General features: G+C 32.3%; 1 protein-coding gene across 2 annotated transcripts in view; it reads right to left on the bottom strand.

Moving 5' to 3' along the window:
* LOC149783472 (MAM and LDL-receptor class A domain-containing protein 2-like) overlaps positions 1-23,263 on the bottom strand; it is a 131,478-nt gene that overhangs the window by 41,382 nt on the left and 66,833 nt on the right. Inside the window, exons 40-52 of one of the 2 annotated variants that reach the window (XM_089931712.1) lie at positions 22,551-22,877; positions 20,260-20,394; positions 18,841-18,984; positions 18,051-18,383; positions 17,378-17,512; positions 16,386-16,532; positions 13,666-13,989; positions 12,324-12,398; positions 8,746-8,820; positions 7,673-7,723; positions 6,299-6,544; positions 4,217-4,348; positions 3,471-3,521 (exon numbers count right to left, since the gene is read on the bottom strand). In XM_089931712.1, coding sequence (XP_089787838.1) covers positions 3,471-3,521; positions 4,217-4,348; positions 6,299-6,544; positions 7,673-7,723; positions 8,746-8,820; positions 12,324-12,398; positions 13,666-13,989; positions 16,386-16,532; positions 17,378-17,512; positions 18,051-18,383; positions 18,841-18,984; positions 20,260-20,394; positions 22,551-22,877 — 2,175 coding nt within the window. The remainder of the gene's footprint in view (positions 1-3,470; positions 3,522-4,216; positions 4,349-6,298; positions 6,545-7,672; positions 7,724-8,745; positions 8,821-12,323; positions 12,399-13,665; positions 13,990-16,385; positions 16,533-17,377; positions 17,513-18,050; positions 18,384-18,840; positions 18,985-20,259; positions 20,395-22,550; positions 22,878-23,263) is intronic. The other variant, XM_089931713.1, reaches the window with a different exon arrangement.

The following is a 23,263-nucleotide window of genomic DNA, read 5'->3' as shown; positions in this document are numbered from 1 at the left end:
TACACAATTAAACATAGGTATAGGTTTAGTATTTCATCAAATAATAACATTTACAGATCATCTTACTTGTCTCTGTATTGTTTTTACTGTATTTTAATAAGAGATCGAGACGAAATATGAAGCAAATTATATTTTGTACCTCCCAATCAATATATAACTTACATGTTACATGCAGAACATTCCTGTGTTGAACTTTTCTTGTTCATGTCAACATCTCTTTAATTGATCTTTCAGTCTTTAAACTTAACTATAATCCAGGCTTAATATCATTATAACCATATCAAATTATGTACCACACTGGTTGTGTTATATGCAAATTCAGAGTTATTTCTCAGTAATCTACGTTTCCCATCAAACATTCCTTTTCCTCTATAATGTTAAATCTGTTTGAGAATAACGGAAAACACAAGATCTTTTCCTTTAATGTTAAACGTTGTGTAACGTACCGCATTTCATAGTATCTTTATAGGGCGGTGGTCATGTCTTAATATTTCATCATGTTCTATTTGGCTCTATAATTTTAAAGCCATATGAGATTATGGGAAAAACTTGGTACAGTGGTGCTTCATCGCAAGCAAATTTGTGTGCACGATATTTTTGGCCTATCATCAAGGTCAAGTTCGTCTCTCAATATATATATATATATATATATATATATATATATATATATATATATATATATATATATATATATATACATATATATACATATACATATATATACATATACATGTACATATATATACATATATATGTACATATGTGTGTGTGTGTGTGTGTGTGTGTTTTCCCTAACGTTAGAGGTTACTGGGCATAGACGATTCAACTTGGTATAAGGATATGTTATCATTTACGTGGTGTTGTGTGTACCTCATTGAGATTCTAAACTTAGGGTCAATGTCATTGTTGTAATAATTGAATTATACGCAGTCTAGTTTCCATCGAACTCTGCAGATTTAAAGTCATTTGAAATGAATGGATGAAAGTTGGTATACACACAAGAATTGACAAAGGTACAAATATGCAATTCAGTTTGATGGTGTCTTGAGTGTCGGAGTCAAGTATTAATCTTCAGTCTCAAGGTCACTGATCAGTTGTTTTCACCCGTTGCTGCACTTCGCATCCAATGTCCAGATAGGACGAAGAACCTCGTTATTTTCCATCCCTGAGTCAGTCTTATAGGCCATGGCCAGATATTATTATTGTGAACATCTCTGACATCAGCATGGTAGGCGGGGAAACAGTTCAGTCATTGTACTTGTTATTTATGTTTGGTACGTTTTCCCTCCACACCTTCCCTTGTAATGTTAAGTTAAAGATTTTCAATGATTGTCCCTCATCAAATATATTCCGAATATAATAAAGCTATGGAAGATATTGTTCCGCTGAACACAATTTCCTTTCCTCTGTATGTTAACTTAATAAGTTTCGACACTAACACAAGTCCGCTGGCCCGAGGACAAAAGATTTTCAGAAGGACAACCACTTTCCTAGAGCTAGGTCGGACCTGCTATTATAAAGTTTGAATATTAAAAATATATGTATTCCATGTTATACGATTTTATAATTCTTTCATTAAATTATAAATCTGTCAAACACAGGGCTATTGTGGATACTCGTAGGGTCAGAACAGGACCATATCAATAATTCATACATGCCAACCATTACTCTTTTGATGTAATTATTATGTTTGTTTTCACAAAATTGTTTTCCGCGAGGCTTCATATAGATTATGCCCTTTTGCTACACTTAAAAAATAAATGTAATATAAAGCACTAAAAATTGTCTTTGTCATTTTATTGTTAGCTCTTTAATTCCACTCATAACAATTTAAGAATATTCTTTAAAAGAATTGAATACTGCAATACAATAGCATAAGATTATTGTCCATATTTGCTAATTATAGCAACTGTATATGATCCAGTTTGATGAAACCAGACTGGTTTCCAGAACCGTGACCTTTGCCTAACATATTAATTTTATTGATCATATAGTTAGTAAACAAGGTTTTTGTTTTTAAAGAAAATGGCTCCAGATGTCAAGTGAATCGCTTTACGGGGTGCGTTTCGGATGTTATATGACGGAAATGTTAGTGCAGATGGATCTTTTCAAACTTCTAATTATGTCAAATCAGAGACAGTGACAAATCAACACTGCTTTACAAACTTTAAAAAGACAAATATGAGAGTATTGTAATACATCACTCTGAGCACCTCACCGTGAGCATTGCATAATTCCAGTTCATGACCATTCAGCGAAGGTTTCACATGTAGATTAGTTGAAGTAAGTGCAGAATGTAACTATTTATTCAGTATGTTTTGTGTTTGTATTCTGGTAATAATCCATATGGAGTTTGCCCATTGTGACAAGAATTTTGACCAGCTGCAGAACCAAGTAAAAATGTGTCTTTATCATACGTGCTTTACTTCTGGCATGTAACATATAGATTACACTTTATTCGCATAAATTACGCTTTTTACCATTTATAATATCGATAATTGCGCTTATATCTCGGGGGGAGGGGTTGGCATGGTAATAATTATTTCCTCCAGTCAGTTTTTGTCAGTTATTACTGATACGTCTAACAAAGAGGGAGAAATTATACGTGTTCTTTTGAGTGTAAGGTAAATGTTATTATTTTTCATTTTATACTACTGAATATAAACCATTAATGGAGAGATTTTGATCCGTTCCATTTTAATGTAAACTTTTAAATCACCAATTTAATTTTAGATCCATTTTAGTTAATTTAGTAGTGTTATTCAATAATTTATTATTTAAAATGTACCCAAGGTAGACAGTGAAACCATCAGTCGTGCTATAGTGGGCCTTATGTCAGAGAATTGTCTTGGCATGAATGGAGGAAAAAGACTGTTGCAATGGGAAAGGTCAATGATGTTGATGCAGCTGATGATGATGTAGATTATGTTGATGATAATAAATCCAACACAGAAAAACTGTCCGCATTACAAAAGAAAACATATAAACTGTTGCTGAATTTAATGTAAACTGTAATAAAATAACAACATGTTATGCGTGTTTTCTTTTATTGTATAGATTACACGTTTTGGGGGGCCCCAGAGTGGCCGAGTGGTCTAAAGCGCTCACCGTTACTGATCACTGCCATCTCATCTCTGTCAGCGTGGGTTCGAGTCTCGGGTTCGGCCAACGTAATTATGTGAGATAGCTTGTTAATGGGTCGGTGGTTCTTTTCGGTGTTTTCGGGTTCTTCGGCCACCATTTCTACCCTACAACAACACCTTTTTTCAGTAAGTCTAACCGTAAACGATAAACACCATCTATAAGTCAGAATGACTACCAGTTTTCAAAAGCAGGAAGTTCTGCGGGCTTCCTACTTAAAAAGATTAGTGTCGAACCCTGCATATGGTGTTGGAATAGTTTTGTGTGCACACGATACTGACGTGCAGTTGAAACTATCCATTACATGGTAGGATGATGCGACACATTACCTTTTTTATTCTGCAATTCCAGCGTAGAATTTGTGCCTGGGAATGTGATTCCTATAAATGATGATGATAATAATAATAATAATAATAATAATAATAATAATAATAATAATAATAATGTTGATGATGGCAAGGATATTGGAGTTGAAAAACTAAATTTTTATCTCAGTGGAAACCTTTTTTTGTGTACATCAGTTGCTTGAAGAAAGTAGTAATTATAACATTGGTTTGAGCATAAATTATAATGTATATTACAAAAAAGATGACATGTAAAGAAAATAAAATTAATATAAGAAGTATTCTCTTAACTAATAAAAATTGCACAGTGCACGTATGACCTTAATTCATATATTAAGTTTATGTTCTTCATTGTCTTTTTTTAAATAGACTAGTTGCCCTTTAATCATGATTGCGCCTCAGAACGTAGAAAGCATATGTTGAAAACTACGTAAAGATATTTAAACATGTAGAATGAAATAAAAACCCATGTATTTGTATGAAGCTAATTAACGATCTATAAAATGCATAATTACTATCAACCATCGGGTATTTGCATGCATGCAAATTAATTTTACACAACAGGGGAAAATGAAAATACTCCCATCTCCACAGAAAGAAAGACGGTTTTAAAATGAAACACAGTTTGATCAATGGCAAAATATGACATTTTTAAACGTATATCCCGAGCGATTGCTTGTAGGTATGCAATATTTCACAATTAATGATAAAGTGAGTAATGTTAACAATACCTGACACGTTGATGTTCAGACAATTAGGTTCGTTACTAATGGTTGGTAGAAATTTGCAGTAATATCCGAGAACTCTAGAGGAATCGTAGTGGCCTAAATATGACGTCCAATTTCCGCAGCCCAGAACAATTGCTGAAAATAATGATAATACTTTATGACAAATTACTCAAACTGGAACTGTAAAATATTATCAATATTATCTCCATGATGTGAATAGTTTCACCGATTTAAACATATGGTAATGATGGTAACCTATTTTCCTCCAAAAAGTATAAAGTCAGTTTTGGAGGATGATTGATGGCGAAATGCTAGAGTAATTGAATGTGAAAAAGTATTTGGCTTGTTTTATTTAATTAAGCTTCCAAACAATCCCAAACTTGTGAACGATGTAAAAGGTGGCTTGCAGTGTTTAGCGCTGTACTTAGACATTTATGTCTCCATATACGGACCATTACCATAAAAAATATAAGTAAAAACGCATTGAAACTAGCTGGGAATAAAATTAGCTAAATGAATATTGAAAAGTTATCAAATGGATACAGGTATAAAATCATAGATGCATCTTATAACATATATCCATAAAACTACATAATGGTGAGTGACGTGAATGCATTCATAATGATATAATTTTTGAGCTCATATCCAAATTCTGACACAAAAAGCATGCAAAGACGAATTTCGAGTGATCGTAAATTATTAGTGATTTCGTTTAGTCTCGCACATTTTTATTTGACTTTATCATATCTTGAATAGTATTATTTGTAATGTCATTAAAATTTGATAAAAATGTTTCTGTTACATTATTCAGTTAGATAAAGAAGTCGCCGTAGCATAATCTGCAATCTCTCGCAACGTTCTCAGGGTTACGACACGCTAATGTAACAAGATACATCATACCAACGATGTAATAATGACGGACCTCATAAACAGTTTAACTAAAACGGATATTTTATTTTAAATATGCATTTATTTCACAGCCGTAGACACATGGATATATTGTCGAACGATCTGATATAAATATTTAACACTCAGTTGTATTTGTTATTAAAGCCACAATGCTGCCGTTTGGAGCAAAACATCGTATATGCCAAATTATCTGAATAATACTAAATTTGGAACGATATTTGTCCTAAACATTGCAATTAAATAATATTGACGTTTCATTACATTATTAGCCGTGTAACCTTTCTCTAGAACTGAGAAACCCGGTTATTTTTAACATGCATACGAATTAGTCCGAAGTTGATGGGCGACATCAGTGAGTGAATCAATTTCCATCGAAAGCTGGAAAACACGCACTAATTACGTCACCATTGTAAAAATTAGAAGCCACACCACGTTATATCGGATACGGTAGGTGATCCTCATGTGATACGCAATTCTCATTTAGCGTTTGATATGTTGCTGCGCTTGGCTTAACTGTTATGAGCACATCCTCTTCAAAGGCATAATTGACTTTCATTATTTTTGCAACTCCGTGTCGTATGCTTGCCTATCAATATAGAAATCCATTTTAATATAATTTATGTGGAATTGTATCACTTCGTCCCATTCAAAAGAAAGCTGGAGACCTAATTTAATTAACTAAAGGTAGTTTGACGATATTTAAATTGTTATAAAACGAAAACTTATGGTAGAAACGAAAAGGGTGCGAATAGATGTGTAATGTGCAGTTATGAATGTGACGGGACCGATAGCGCTACAATGGGACTGGATCAATACTGCAACAGTTACAATGTACCGTCGGTATAGAATCAACCAATAATTGAGATAAACGGTTTATTTGTGTAAAATATTCGTGACCCGAATGTGTCCTGAGCTAAATAGGACTTGATTACAGCGCAATACCTCATGTCATCATCTGATACGTTGTGCTGAGTGTATGTTATTTGATTACACAATATACTAATGCTATGGCGTATTAATTTTCATAGAAAAATTCGTAACGCGTTAACTGTTACACACCAAAATACACATAACGGAGAAGGAAACTCTAGTAGCGAGCATTATATTCATTTGCAAAATATTCAACACAAATTATCGTTCAAGCTCCATGATGTCTTAACAAATCTTGTCACTTACATTCGCATGCTTCTCTGCATATAAGACGCCTTCTTCTGTTTGCACATGCAGTTGTATACAATCCACAATACAGTGCAGTTCCTGGTTCTGTGCACGGTGTGTGCCCCATATATTGAATGATGTTTTCATACATTTGCAAAATATAAAATGCGTCCGTCGCATTGGTTATACCCTTAATACTTGGCATGCTGATGTATTCAAAACCTTGTATTGCACAGATTTGGATAGGATTAGAAATGCAATCTCCTGTGAAAGAAAAATTATTATATTTTAATTAAGTCTCGTTAAGAAAAATGCCTTTCCGCAAGACACAAAGGAAGAAATTTAATTGCAGTAAATTATTTTATTAATAGATTTTTTTCTTTATCGCTATTCCAAATGGTCTTAAAAAAATATTACAAATTAATTCTGTGTTACTGTGTTTTAAGTCTTGATAAGCGTCGTTGTTGTGTCTAGGCTATAATTAGGAAACATTTAGGTCATGTCAGACAGCTTGGTAACTGACATACATGCTCTCTCGTTGCGTTCATTTGTTCACATTTCAACTGAGTCTTTTATTTGCGTCCATTCACATGCATTGTGTTTATGTTCAACGTTTTATTGATGACAAGAGAACATTCTTTTGATGTTGAATACTAGTTTCTTTTACAGGGAGAACAATTATTTCGGGTAGCGATAAAGATGGGGGTACATAACACTTCCAAATAGTGATCAACCTGAAATTATGTGGCTGTCAGCTTCACAAGAGTAAATAACAGGAAGTGTTTTTCTTCACATTTAGAAAATCACAGTGGTCATGAAGAAGCCTCAGCAAGGCTAGACATTTTATGTCGCGACAAAATTGTTCAATTACAAATATAATACTTATAAAAAAGTACATTCCATTTAGCATTTTTTGCTCCCTAGACTGTGCATGCTGAACTAGGGACATAAATAAACAAACATACGTAATATATCGTGAACGTATTCTACCTTTACAGTGTTAGTATAACTTCTATTTTAAAAGAAACTTTCTTTTCATCAGAGAAGAAACGGAACGACACAAATAAAATTAGATACATCCTTTCTCGGATGGGTGAGGTCGCCTGATCTAACCCCGGTCGAGTCATACCAAAGACTTATAAAAATAGTACTAGCAGCTGCCGCACTTGGCATTCAGCATTAAGGGGTGAGCGGTGGGACTGGTGTCAGGATAATCTGAATGGCTGATACAGGATGTTACATGTCTGCGGCACGATACCTGAGTGATAAATATAACGATAAACTAAAACACAGCAGTCATTGTAGGGATATGAGTGGAACATTATTAAATGTACTTTAAAAATCATAACCACGCATATATGTAAGGAAACGGTTTAGCACATGTTTACGTACCAGTTGAAACAGCTTGTGTCGATTCTAGTAAATTAGTCGTATGAGTCGTATCTGTAAGAATTTGAAGAAAGCAAAGTAATGATACCATTGGTTCTAAACCTGTCGTGACTTAAAAAAATAGCAATTTAGGAATATGTTTACGTCCTGAATTATGCAAAGTTGATTATATTTTTTTTTCAAAATATATGCACTTAGAACGTACTGGATATTTTAAACATTAAATTCTGTAAAATATTTTTACATTCATTAAAACCTTGGTCCTGGTAGATTAATTCAGTCTCAGCTTATCATACAGATGGAAGAGGATGGACAACATAGAGAAAATATAACAGTCGTGCTATGTATTAAGATTGTATAGAAACATTTATTTAATATGATCCCTGCCCCACAAAACAAAGGAGCAAGCATCAAAAAGATGCTTAAACAATTTCGTTTCATTAGGAGTCTATCCATGTCCAGAAATTAATTTAAGTATTGCTTTTATTCTTTTATTCATATAAACAATAAGTAAGCTGCAGAATATATATATATATATATATATATATATATATATATATATATATATATATATATATATATATGTGTGTGTGTGTGTGTGTGTGTGTGCGTGTGTGTGTTTGTATGTTTGCATTGTATTTGCACACATTACTCCTGTTCACACACACACACACACACACACACACACACACATATATATATATATATATATATATATATATATATATATATATATATATATATATATATATATATATATATATAAATTGTCACTCTAATTTGATATCTCAGTCGAATGCTAGGAAGTGTACGGTACACAAGTATATATCAATATATTTATTTTATTTTCTAAACAATAATTATTTCTCCTTATATGGTCTTTGATACTCAGTATGTCATTGTGGTCAAAGCGAGATGTCTGAAACGAAGAGAACCAATGTAACACAATACTAATCTGCAAAATGATTTATGTATAGTCTTACATAAACCATTTCGAAATGTATCCTAATTAATACAACATGATAACAAATATTAAATAATCCCTTCGAAATTAAATGTACACAAATTGATCTTACATGTAGAAGTTTTTGTATCTGATGATGTAGTTGCTGTTGTTGTATTGAACGTGCTTATATTCATACGTGCCGTATCTGAAAAACATTTAAAATTTCCAGAATGTTAATGTAAAACTTGCAACAGACATACAGAAGTTCATGTCGCATGAAGAGATAAACAGGACTGGGTTTACTTATAAATATCGACGTACAAATAAATAAGGATTCATATTTCTTAAAACGAAATTATGAAACTAGCAGATGTTTCAATTGTCACTCTAATTTGATATCTCAAACGAATGCTAAGACGTGTACGGTACACAAGTATATATCAATATACCAAGATACATACAGTTAGACTGAGAATCTTTTTTATTTCATACAATATTTCATCGTGGACACTTAAGGGAGCTGATAAGTTCTTGACATTAAGTTTCTTGTACCATTATCAATTATTGTACCATTATCAATTGTATTTATAAATATATACTGGAAAAGTTAATTCACGAATAAGTGTGTAGAAAAGTATAAGTTAACATTATTTGGCTCCTGCTTTACCTGACTCTCCAATACGTATTTCGATGGGACGTGTCACTAGGACAGACGCGTCACTAGGACGCAAATACTTGTTAACCATGAACTGAGAGTTTAGGGAGTGCTCTTTAATTTGGGAAAAGGACATGGATAATGAGAAGATGCATCACGCTGAAAGGGCTAATGGCATTATGATAATCACTTGAAGACTAATAAAGAAACGAGAAGGACAACAATAACTAGAAAGAATTAAACAAATATTGCATATTCACACTTAGTAGCCTATCTATGAACATTTTTCCAAATTTTAAGTTATACAAGTCAGAATAACTTAATATATCAGATACCAATCATAGTCAAAATCCAAGATAATAACTCTTCGACATTCAATTGCAGGCCCTATTTAAATATAATCTCTTTTTTTACTAACATTATTTATTTTATCTGATATTTGTAACTCTTATTGCTACATGATAAATTTAGAAAAAGGGATTTAATGCATATGTTTCCGTCTGCAAAATGTGCACCCTGTAAGACTGGAGATGGTATTTATCAGTTACCTACATTTCTACTGTCTTCTTCTTATCTCTATCTTTCTGTTTAATTCTCACCATACGGATGATTGTCAACATGGTGTGTTTATAAAAAACAATAACGTTAAGAAGGATTTGTAATCAAATGATTGTGCTAATATGTTTTTTAGAGACTAAATACTTCTCATTTTTGCACAGTATAATTGTTACATTCCCATTTTCCAAGTTTTTGATTCATTTGCAAATTTAAAGAAAAGACTTAGAACCCCAGTAACATCTGTTTTCTTATGATACCATTTTGTGACCATCTAATGCACTCGCAATCTGTTATTCAAAAAGGAAGTGAAATTGCAATCAAATTTTTCTAAATTAATCGTACTTGGCTCGCTTTCAAAATGTTTTGATAGTCTGATTTTGCATTAATTTTCGGGAATTTGCATGAAATACATTTAGGTGGAGAACCTGAAGTTTAATCTACGCGTGCAAAGAATATCCAAATTGACGTTTTTCGTTTTTTTTAGACAATGATTATTTCTCCTTATATGGTCTTTAATGGTCAGTTTGTCATTATGGTCAAAACGCGATGTCTGAACCGAAGAGAACCAATGTAACGCAATACAAATCTGCAAAATGGTTTATGTATAGTCTTACATAAACCATTTCGAAATGTATACTAATTAATACAACATGATAACAAATATTAAATAATCCCTTCGAAAATAAATGTATACAAATTGATCTTACATGTAGACGTTTTTGTATCTAATGATGTAGTTGCTGTTGTTGTATTGAACGTGCTTATATTCATACGTGCCGTATCCGAAAAACATTTAAAATGTCCAGAATGTTAATGTAAAACTTGCAACAGACATACAGAAGTTCATGTCGCATGAAGAGATAAACAGGACTTGGTTTGCTTATAAATATCGACGTACAAATAAATAAGGATTCATATTTCTTAAAACGAAATTATGAAACTAGCAGATGTTTCAATTGTCACTCTAATTTGATATCTCAAACGAATGCTAAGAAGTGTACGGTACACAAGTATATATCAATATACCAAGATACATACAGTTAGACTGAGAATCTTTTTTACTTCATACAATATTTCATCGTGGACACTTAAGGGAGCTGATAAGTTCTTAACATTAAGTTTCTTGTACCATTATCAATTCTTGTACCATTATTAATTGTACATATAAATATATACTGGAAAAGTTAATTCACGAATAAGTGTGTAAAAAAGCATAAGTTAACATTATTTGGCTCCTGCTTTACCTGACTCTCCAATACGTGTTTCGATGGGACGTGTCACTAGGACAGACGCGTCACTAGGACGCAAATATTTGTTAACCATCAATTGAGAGTTTAGGGAGTGCTCTTTAATTTGGGAAAAGGACATGGATAATGAGAAGATGCATCACGCTGAAAGGACTAATGACATTATGATAATCACTTGAAGACTAATAAAGAAACGAGGACAACAATAACTAGAAAGAATTAAACAAATATTGCATATTCACACTTAGTAGCCTATCTATGAACATTTTTCCAAATTTTAAGTTATACAAGTCAGAATAACTTAATATATCAGATACCAATCATAGTCAAAATCCAAGATAATAACTCTTCGACATTCAATTGCAGGCCCTATTTAAATATAATCTCTTTTTTTACTAACTTTATTTATTTTATCTGATATTTGTAACACTTATTGCTACATGATAAATTTAGAAAAAGGGATTTAATGCATATGTTTCCGTCTGCAAAATGTGCACCCTGTAAGACTGGAGATGGTATTTATCAGTTACCTACATTTCTACTGTCTTCTTCTTATCTCTATCTTTCTGTTTAATTCTCACCATACAGATGATTGTCAACATGGTGTGTTTATAAAAAAAAAATTGACGTTAAGAAGGATTTGTAATCAAATGATTGTGCTAATATGTTTTTTAGAGACTAAATACTTCCCATTTTTGCACAGTATAATTGTTACATTCCCATTTTCCAAGTTTTTGATTCATTTGCAAATTTAAAGAAAAGACTTAGAACCTCAGTAACATCTGTTTGCTTATGACACCATTTTTTGACCATCTAATGCACTCGCAATCTGTTATTCAAAAAGGAAGTGATCGTACAATCAAATTTTTCTAAATTAATTGTACTTGGCTCGCTTTCAAAATGTTTTGATAGTCTGATTTTGCATTAATTTTCGGGAATTTGCATGAAATACATTTAGGTGGAGAACCTGAAGTTTAATCTACGCGTGCAAAGAATATCCAAATTGACGTTTTTTTTTTTTTTAGACAATGATTATTTCTCCTTATATGGTCTTTAATGCTCAGTTTGTCATTGTGGTCAAAACGAGATGTCTGAAACGAAGAGAACCAATGTAACGCAATACAAATCTGCAAAATGGTTTATGTATAGTCTTACATAAACCATTTCGAAATGTATCCTAATTAATACAACATGATAACAAATATTAAATAATCCCTTCGAAATTAAATGTACACAAATTGATCTTACATGTAGAAGTTTTTGTATCTGATGATGTAGTTGCTGTTGTTGTATAGAACGTGCTTATATTCATACGTGCCGTATCTGAAAAACATTTAAAATCTCCAGAATGCTAATGTAAAACTTGCAACAGACACAACAGAAGTTCACGTCGCATGAAGAGATAAACAGGACTGGGTTTACTTATAAATGTCGATGCACAAATAAATAAGGATTCATATTTCTTAAAACGAAATTATGAAACTAGCAGATGTTTCAATAGTCACTCTAATTTGATATCTCAAACGAACGCTAAGAAGTGTACGGTACACAAGTATATATCAATATACCAAGATACATACAGTTAGACTGAGAATCTTTTTTACTTCATACAATATTTCATCGTGGACACTTAAGGGAGCTGATGATTTCTTAACATTAAGTTTATTGTACTATTATCAATTTACAAAGGTTACTAATACTCTTTAGGATAATGCACATAAACAGACTTCAAACAGAATGCCGTAAATAATATCCATTTACTACCTATTCACCATGAATTTAGTAATTCAATTTTACACAGTCGTAGCTGTATACATGCATCCATACATGGATGTGAACTTCTATCTATTTATCAGCCGCCTTTTTGTATCCTAAGGTAGTATATTTACCCCTGCTTCCTCCGACACCCAACATTAGTCAATTCTACCTATCAAAAAGTCAATTGGCAAATCATTTTGTGACCGGTTTAACCCAACCAAACAAGAAATGTTGCACGCCTCTGCTGCACACTGTTTCTTAATGCAATGAATCGCATGGGAAATAATAAAATTGAAGGAAAAAAACTACTCAGATTATAACTGCATTCTTCCACAACATTCTTAAAGATAAAACAACCATGTTTTCCTGAGAGATGACACAACGTTAGGATAGTAAATAGAGAAGGCTCAAATGAAAGTTTTATTCATTATACGATGTTACTGTCTCATTCAGAACAATGTAAAACATTTTCTTTTCTCGCTAATTATTATTAAAATAAACATCTAGCATTGGTTATTTTGAGTATGTAAACATTTTGTATGTGTTCAAGGCTAATAAAACACATCAAGGACGTGTACAAAAGAGATGTTTCACAGAAGAAAGCGTAAACGAATCACCTAGGTTTTGATTAACTTCTGAAATCCTTGGGAGACTTATGTTCTTTGTCAATCTATATAGCAAGTTACCTACAAAGTACTACATATATATGGGGACAGAGACTACACTGATGTAAACTTTGCAACTAATAACTCTTTTGTAAATTGGATATGCATTGTATATGATATTTTTGATAGCAAATAGCTGCATACTGTAAAAGATTAACAGTACTTACCATTGCAATTTGACAAGTAAACGTTATCGAGCAGAAAGTATGAATAAGACGCATATATATAAAACTGTAAATAGAACTGTCCGTTGTAATTAATAACTGCTGATCTGGAAGTCCATGAAGGGGTTGACTGGGATGACGGGGATATGTAATCGATTTGTTTGACGTATCCATTCCTGTCATACAAATACACGTAAAGACCCAGGTAATTATATACGTAAAATGCAGTGGAATAGTGAAGCTGGCAGCTCAACGGTGCTGGCCCAGAGTATGGCGTATTCAGTGCCCCATTTATATATCCGTTGCTCCCAAAATACATGAAATGGCCTGTGAAATTTTAAAAAAAAAGAACAGTTTATAAAAAAACTAGTAATAGTGAGGTCAATGAACTGCCTTGTTTTCTTACTTAATATATGAAAAGTATCATTGTTACAGCTGCAATTACCACGTAAATTGTCGCATTTCCACAACAACAAAAATATGATAAAAGATTGACAGATGAAATGAAATATCGGTGTCCTTGCATTACTGGATAAAGTTTCAAACTTTAAAAGGCTTAAATACTTATAATAAATCAGAGTATCCTACGTCCAATAAATATAGTAAAGCGGTTAGTGACGAACTTGGTGGATGAGAGAGTATGTCAGTATGAAAAAATTATTAAGATCTATGTTACTATATAACCATAATAATATATTATTATATGCTCATTTTTGTCTCCGTTAACTTTACATTGTCAGAATCGTTCATTATGTTACGATATTGCACTCGCGGGCAAGTTCATATTGAACTCACGTGTGCCAAAAAGTGTATTAGGACACACTTTGTAAACAAATCATGTACTCTCGTAGTAGACGCATTGCGTTTTGGTTTATTCAATTTGTTTCTGAATGAACTAAACGAGATGTCTCGTGAACTGCCACATACCAGCTGCTTTGGAACATTCCGCATTAACTTTTTTGATACAATGTTTCGGATTTTGGCTAGAGATAGACGCCAGATAGGGTCCTTACAAATAACATGCAAGTTACATGGCGTAAACTGTCTTCTTTATCAGGTAATGAGAATGGCAAAAATATACTTACAATTTTGCATCCTGAATTTCCTCAAAATGTACTTTCTTATTTTTGCAAAACCGAATTACATAAGCCATGTCACAAGTTCTCAAGCTTAGCGTCTTCTTGATAATTGCCTTTGAAAGATTTCATATTTTCACCCATATAATGACTTTAAACATTAAATTACAGAACAGAAACACATTTGCAGATGTCAACACGTTTCTCCCTCGCTGCTTGAATCTGAAGTCTTTCATGTAGAATTGACACAGATAAATCCAGTCCATAATCACGACATTTCGTAGAATAAAAAATAAAAATAAAAAAAAATACAAAAATCTATTCATTCTAGATCAAATGGAAAAGTTCTTGAAATGCGCATGCATTCACAATATGACTCCAAATATCAATTTTAAGTAGACCAAAACTCCATTTTCTTTCGAAAGTTATGTTTAGCACGCGACAACGCTCAAATTTATATGGGCGGAGTTTTGTGCGCATTAATAATGTTGTTGTGTAACGATGAATCTGCGGTTGTATATTTAGTTTGGAATATGGCATACATTCAGTTACTTTGTTTCTTGTATTTTATTTATATAATTAAGCTTTAGGTAGAATAAGAAAATGAGCATATAATAAATAGGTTACTGCATTTGTTTGGGAAAATATGAACTCGTATTGTCGGATGGATACACTGCATTTACAAGGTCGTGCAGTATTTTCTTTCGAAAATCTCGTTCATATTTTTCCATACAAATGCAGTAATCGATAATTACTGTTTAAAAATAATGTCCCTGAGTAACATGTAGTGGACATACCTTAAATCATTTGTAACTTCATAGAGGTTAAATTCAGCTATATCCATGATAAAATAAAGTAACCTGTCATTAATCGATTGTTTTATTAGAATAATTAGTGTTAACAGACAGTAAAGCCAATATTGCAAAATAATTTCTTGAAACATTATATAGCTGTAGCGATCAGATTCGTCATAGAAACAATCAAAATTCTAAATTTTGACATATTGAAATATTGTAAAAGATTACACAATACGTAGCATAAATTGTGGCAACTGACCAAATACTTCTTGTGTAATCATACGCAAAAACGGAATATAAGGAACACCTTTTCAGGGTTAACAGCTATCAGCTGTTTCGTAAAAATATATCAGTTTGCAATGCAATATGTATTCATTATTTTGCATTTTCAATAGAAATTCATAAGGCTTCTGTATAAAGCCAAGTTCTAATTTTCGCTCTGCTTAGAAACTAAGTTATTATCTCTATCGAGTCTGCCTTAGAACTATATTCTTAGAGCAATGAGCCGAGCGGTTAGTGCCAATATTCGCGGCACGAGTTGTATTGTTCTTCTGAACTAGTTATGATTATCTAACTTGTTTGCTAATAACAAAGTCACTCTGTTTCTTTCTCTCTCTATCTGATCCTAACCATAAATAAGTATTCAGTTTCTACTGGAAAAGCAACATTGAAGATTTAAACAGGACAATAAGCATTTACAAAATATTTTCTTATTTAAATAATATAGTAATATCTTATACACGTAACCCACTTTGACATAATTGGTTACCTTGCAAGTCTTTTATGTTTGAATCAAGTAGATAGTTTAAAAGCATATGAGCGAGATGATGTTTAAATAAGTAGGACTTACCCGAGCTTCCGTAATTCGAATCATACATGTAGGTGTTGTAAAGATAATAAGGTGCTGCAACCAAGCTCCACGCTGTGTATCCACTTTCATTTAGACTGCGATAACCACAGGAATTAGTTTCCTCGAACTGACAGGAGACACTGAAATCTTGAAGCAAAAATGATATCCAGACAGACATTAATGATCACAGCTAAAGAATTCATAGGTAGGTATACACACACACATACACACACAAAAACCACACTTATATATATATATATATATATATATATATATATATATATATATATATATATATATATATATATATATATATATATATATATATATGTGTGTGTGTGTGTGTGTGTGTGTGTGTGTGTGTGTGTGTGTGTTTTAGAGATATATAAGTTACAGAGACTAGGAATTATTGATTTTAACAATATATTACCTCGTGTGAAACGAAATCTTATAACCGGTCTAGTTAACGTTTCCTCATGCTTTCCAAAACAATATCTCTAAAGTTGCAATGCCGATGATTGCCGAGGATGTTAACGATGGTGTTATCAGTCAAAACTGTCACAGAAAACGCTTCTGGTTTAAAAGAAACTATGTATAACGAAAGTTCTTACACATAAAGTATTCGTTTATTTAACAGAGCTTTTCATTTGCAGTACACATGACATTTGTATGCAATTTAATGTTCTCGACCGAATAATAGAGACTTTAAGTTTCGCTCAAATCGTCAAACTTCCCAACAGCATTTGCACAGATAAACACGTTCCGCTCAAAAGAAATAGAATTGGTTGGTAATGGTTAAGAAATACATGCGATCATTGTGGTGTAGGTCCATTAAAAGCATTATTCATAATTTCATTTTCAATGTCAGTTTGAACATTTATGAAAGCTTTATATACAAAAGTTATTATTCACATATTTGCAGGTTGAAAGATAGACAAACATACAATATGTGCGACAAACAGTTAACCAATGACTACAAATGTCAGACTTACTGCAGTGGGTTTCGTCTTCTCCGTCTTTACAATCAAATATGTTATCGCAGAGCGAAGTTCGCAACAAACAAGCGTAAACATCTCCAGTTTCAGTCGCTATATAGCATCCAAACTCAGTCGCATTGATGCACGCAGCTGTTGAAAAATAAACGATTACTCATATTTTAATTTAGTTGTTTCATTTGGTCATAATATGGCTTATTATTCCATACAATGTCGTATTGGGCAAGTATCTTAGTGTACATGTCACATACTAACTATTCTCAAAGTAATATTGTAAAGTAAACTGTCAGGCTTCTCATCTTTTAAAGATGTAAGACTTGAAATAAAAGTAGTGCCTTTACTAAATGTCCTTACTAAAATATTGTGTGGTTGTTTGATTGTTACAGGGTTTGCAGCCTATATCTAATATGCTAATAACAGAAAGCTCAGGAAAATCTTCATCACTATATCCGCTTGATTTGCATGGATATGTTAGTGGACGCAAAGAATGTGTCGATCGTTACAATGCCATAATTGATACAATGTTTTTATTAATTTTTCAAATTTCATTCTTTTGTACTATTGTTTATAATTTTAATTTTAGTATATATATGTTTATTATGATATTGAAGGTCAGGAAATCAAAGGCAACATAAATGACTTGTTGTCTGACAAGAGCCTGAATACTTACATTTAGCCGCACAATTAGACAAGTGGATGTTATCTAGAGCCAGCCCAAAACTGTTTCCGTACACCTCAAATCCAACATAAAAGTGCCCCACAGGTATTTCAAGAGACATTTCTCTCCACGGGGCAGAGATCACAGAATAGTTATACATGTAGTTTAACTGTTTCACAAAACCATATTTGTTGTAAAGGTTCACATACATATACATATCACTGTACACGACGTAAGTAACAGAATAATTCAATCGGCATTTGTAGTTCAAACTGCTAAAATTGGCAGAAAACAACACTGCAGAACTTGTATAAGAATGTGTTTCTCCAACCACCATGAACGAACCTGGAAATGTATTAGAGACAAGATATGAGCATTTATTGAATCCCCCAAAAATGGAAATATACAAACAAATACAATCTTAATTGATAATTATAAGCTGTACATTTATATGTAATTTATAATTAAATATGAAATGTGAAGACATAAAATTTATTTCATAAAAATGACAGTCCACTCTTTCAGGTACTTAAATTTCGATTACTTTCGAAAAGCATTATTTTCTATCACTTACCGAAATGCACTAATTTCTAATACGTATCGAAACGCATTAATTTATAAGGCATTAAAAAACTCACTAATTGATGCAACGTTTTGATTTACATTAATCGAAACTCACTATTTTCAACTACTTATCGAAACGAATAATTTTTAACTACTTCCAAATGAACTATTTGTTAAACCTTATAAACATTAACATTGGTGGACACGAATATACGAGAGAAATGCAGATTGTACTCACCATTATATCCAAATGTCTGGTCATAAATTATGTTATTTCCCATTTGATATGGAGCCTTTTCCAGTCTCCATGTATTATTTAAATATTTGTTGCCATTGTAATATCCACAAGAACCATCTTCAAAATCACATGCTGCACCAATAGCTACAATAACAATAAATAATAATAAACTATAAAATGAGCCATTCATCTTGACAATATTTACGTTTTAAACGTACTATTTCAGGCCACTAGTGTCTTTAACCTGTCTTGAAGATATGTATACAAATGATGGTATGATGCACTCTTCTAAACGCATCATCCGAGCAGATCCAGTACTAATATAAAAGAATATATGTTAATCTGATTGGTTTGGCCAGGACAGAAACCAAAACATGAAATATATTTAGAGGTCCTGTTAAGTAATATCATTACCGAAACAAAGTGCATGCCCCATAAATAATTCCTTTATGCAATAAAATTTTATGTAAATATAAAAAGAGGTAGTTAGTCGAGCATGACCCATTTGAGGATGGGGTTTGCTTACAATAAAATAATTTTATAAAGCCTTGATCAAACATTAAGTGATACGTTCTAATTCCAGGTCCAATGATTAAGGATAAATATGAGAATAATTTAATGCTATTTGTAAAGTCGAAAGTAAATTTATTCATGTAACAGGGCGGCATAATGCTTACAGGTAGGAAAAGATATATAATCAACTGTGTTCACGTGCATGCAAACAAAAATTCGGACAGAATGAACACAGACATCATCCTTGAATTTGGTTCCTCAATAGCTTGTGTATAAACGTGGTTCGTCTTCGAAACGCCAATCAATAATTAAAGAATTTTCAACACAAATCATCATTTCATTTCTTTATTAATTTCAAAACTTTATTTGATATAAGTGAAAAGGAAACTGCGCAATAGCCAATTGAAAGTCTAACTTGTACCATAGAATTTCATTTTAAAAAAACAGAATGCACTGTCGGGAAGCTCTGTATGCAGATATTGCGCAAAGCAGAGATTGTATTTGCCTTTTTATGTAGTATTAATTTCAACGCAATCAAATGACAGCAATATGTGCATTGCATCATTATAAATTGAATTAAAACAAACATAAAGAAATAATGCGTACACGAGCATACAATGGGTAACCAAGCCATTACAAGAAATAAGCGAATTCAATATATTTTAAGTCTCACAAGGAAATTAAACTGCATCAAAAAAGAATACATCTGCATTCATTTGAATTTAAATTACAATCGTCACTTTCAAAGAAATCATCATGTAGCAATCTAAAAATAAGTACAGCAAATGCTTCAACAAATATAGCCCTCATTAATATGAATACATTGCACAGTACAACATTTAATGAAGTCAAAGGAAAGCAATAAAACCATGCTTCCAGATTTTCTTTTAAACCCAGTCAACTTACAGCAATTCCATTCATCCTCTCCATTTACACAATCCACAGTACCGTCGCACACATAAGTGTTTGGGAGACAAACGTCGCCAGCATCATTTTCAATTGACACGCGACACTGCAATTCTCGACCAACATCACAGATTGCTGCAACAAATGTTTAGTACACCATTATTAGATTTAAAAAGGTAAACTATTATCTGAATTGAGGTTAAAGCTCTGAGCAGAATTAAAACTTCGATAAAAACGGAATGCACCTGAAACAACGCACCACACTGACCCGGATAACTCTTTATCAAGACAATCATATTTCATTCCTAATAAAATCTAACGAAATACTAATAAGTAAATAAGTATCATTACTTAAACATTTTCATTATTTCAAGACGAAAAACAAAAGATACAATCATTACAGCCTCTCATAACCGTTCTGCAATGGAAAAAAACACATATCTGACGCATGACGATACATATCCATTGTGTTGCACAACGTCAGCTACAAAACGCGAAACGAGTACATGGATAGCTCAGCTCGTACAATACATTCTATTGTTTTATCTAAAGGGTTTATTTTATTATTTTTTAACCAGTAAACATTGTAATGACATCAAATTCTGTGTTAGAAATTATGCTATTTAAAATAAATTTTAACACAAACCAGGTATGATATTCTTTGATCGTTCGACTTTATAGATTTAGTTAAATACATTTACTTTCAACATCTGAAAAGAAATGGAGATTACAATGGATCGCATTGAACTAATCGAAAACCACTGACCTGTAAATATCAAAAAATAAAAATATATTCAAAGCTGATCAGCAAAACAATAAATTGCACTATGACGATTTTCGAATTTAATATCATCAGACGATAAATATATTGTACGGCTCATACAGAATTCGACAGAGCACATACAAAAAAAATGTAACATGTCAGATTATAATTTTGATTAACGCCACACGAATCACACCAACTTGTACTTTGTAAGGACCGTTAGATATTTCATGTAATATTCATCGAAATATATGTATCTCATGGGCAAATGTTTTATTCCTAACATGTTTATTTCGATCACAGAGCAAAATCAGAATGCATGCGAAGTACGCGGTTGCCCTAGAAAAGCTTCACTATTTTATGCTGCGTTATATCTCACTTTCATATGCATGTGTAAAACTCTTGATTATTGTATTGCTGATAATATTTAAATCAGCATGAGAAGAAAGAGGATGCAAGTAATGGAGACTCGTCCTTACTGAGCAATGTCGGCTTGAGGAATTTCTCAGATTTAAGGAAATCCTTAGTTTTCTTCATGTATATAAACAGGATTGAATTAAAGTAAATACAACATAATCTGATCGCATGTTTAAGTTTCAGTTCAGAGATCTTGCACCCTTGATATAAATTATCATCACTTCCTTAAAAGCTTGAATTCAGACAACAAATGGATTCCATATCAACCCTTCACGAAATTGGCAATGCTTGTAGTGCCATGCGGCCTAGAATGTCAATTACCGGCAGGTTGTAAATCGCTAACGATTTCCAAATCTACCAAATACTTGTTGCCTGTACCGTTTGTACTCATAATTCTGCTGATGCAATAAATTAAAATGCAGTTTTATGTCGAAACAATTTGATGGTTTTACACTGAAGGCGCTAGAATCTAAATTTGTGAAAATTGAAGAACGTTGATAGTTCATCATCTTCAAAAGTTTTATCGGCTTTGTATCTCGACCCCAGTTAAATGCAGCAATATCATTAATAATTTTCATTAATTAAGTTCAGAAAGTCAGTAATCGCCCTTTATATTTAAGTTAACTGAAGAGCTACTTACTACCCGGTGTTACTACAAAAACTATTGAATGAATGTAATATTAGGTTGATTTGTGACGTAACTACTGCTCAGTTGCAGAATAGTTCGATACTGTTGTAGCAAATCTTGCAAATATATGTAGAAAGTTTGCATTAATTGGGACTTGTAAACGCGAGACGAATTAATTCATTTAACTATGGGATATGAGGGCATGTATAAACACACAAGCTTTGACTAGTGTTTGTGTTTTGGGTAAGGTTTCTCACTATAAAAGCGAAGACAGTAGTAGATAAAATAACCAAACACAGACAGGCACGTTATATAACGATGCTAAATTAAAATAAACTAACTTCAGGTGCGAAAATGGCTATTACATTTTCGTGTTAATTTAACTACAAATACATGTGTTAACAAACTATAATAGCTACAACGTGATCATATATTGTCAAGTAATCGAGAGTTAACAAGTTTGTTCTGGATATCTTTACTTACACTTCGCTTTGCAACTGTCGAGATATATATTATCAAGAGCGAACAGGAAATTTGATCCATATGCACTGAATCCAACGTAGAAATGACCCATGGGTATGTCCACTGTAATCTCCCTCCACGCAGAACCAGCGTAATAATATCCAGAGTTCAGCAGTTTCACATATCCGTCTTTGTTGTAAAGTGATACAAATGTGTACATGTAGTTGGTAGTGTAATAAGCGATCGAATATTTCAATCGACACTGGTAGTTGAAACTGCTAAAATTAGCCGAAAATAATTCCTCACTTGACATATAGGCTGTTTTATCTCCGAAAACCAAAAATAAACCTGCAATTAAAATATGTTCATTCAGAGGCATGAAGTCACCAATTTCGCTTGAGTTTTAATTCCACTAAAAAGTAGCAGTTATATATATATATATATATATATATATATATATATATATATATATATATATATATATATATATATATATATATATATATATATATATATATTGTAAGATTTCGTTTACTGTTCATGAGTGATTGGTTGGGGTATTAATATATATATATATATATATATATATATATATATATATATATATATATATATATATATATGGTTCTGTGTGTATACGTGTGTGCATGCATGTGTGTGTTAGCTAGAAATAGGTTTATCTAATTATAAGTTTAAAGAAAAAAGCATCACAGACAATCTGTCAATTCCGAGCT

This window comes from Sinohyriopsis cumingii, chromosome 14, assembly GCF_028554795.1.
Source record: "Sinohyriopsis cumingii isolate HCF-2022 chromosome 14, ASM2855479v2, whole genome shotgun sequence".
NCBI lineage: Eukaryota > Metazoa > Mollusca > Bivalvia > Unionida > Unionidae > Sinohyriopsis > Sinohyriopsis cumingii.
The sequence above is the reverse complement of the archived record's forward strand: the minus strand, read 5'-3'. Positions and strand labels throughout refer to the sequence as shown.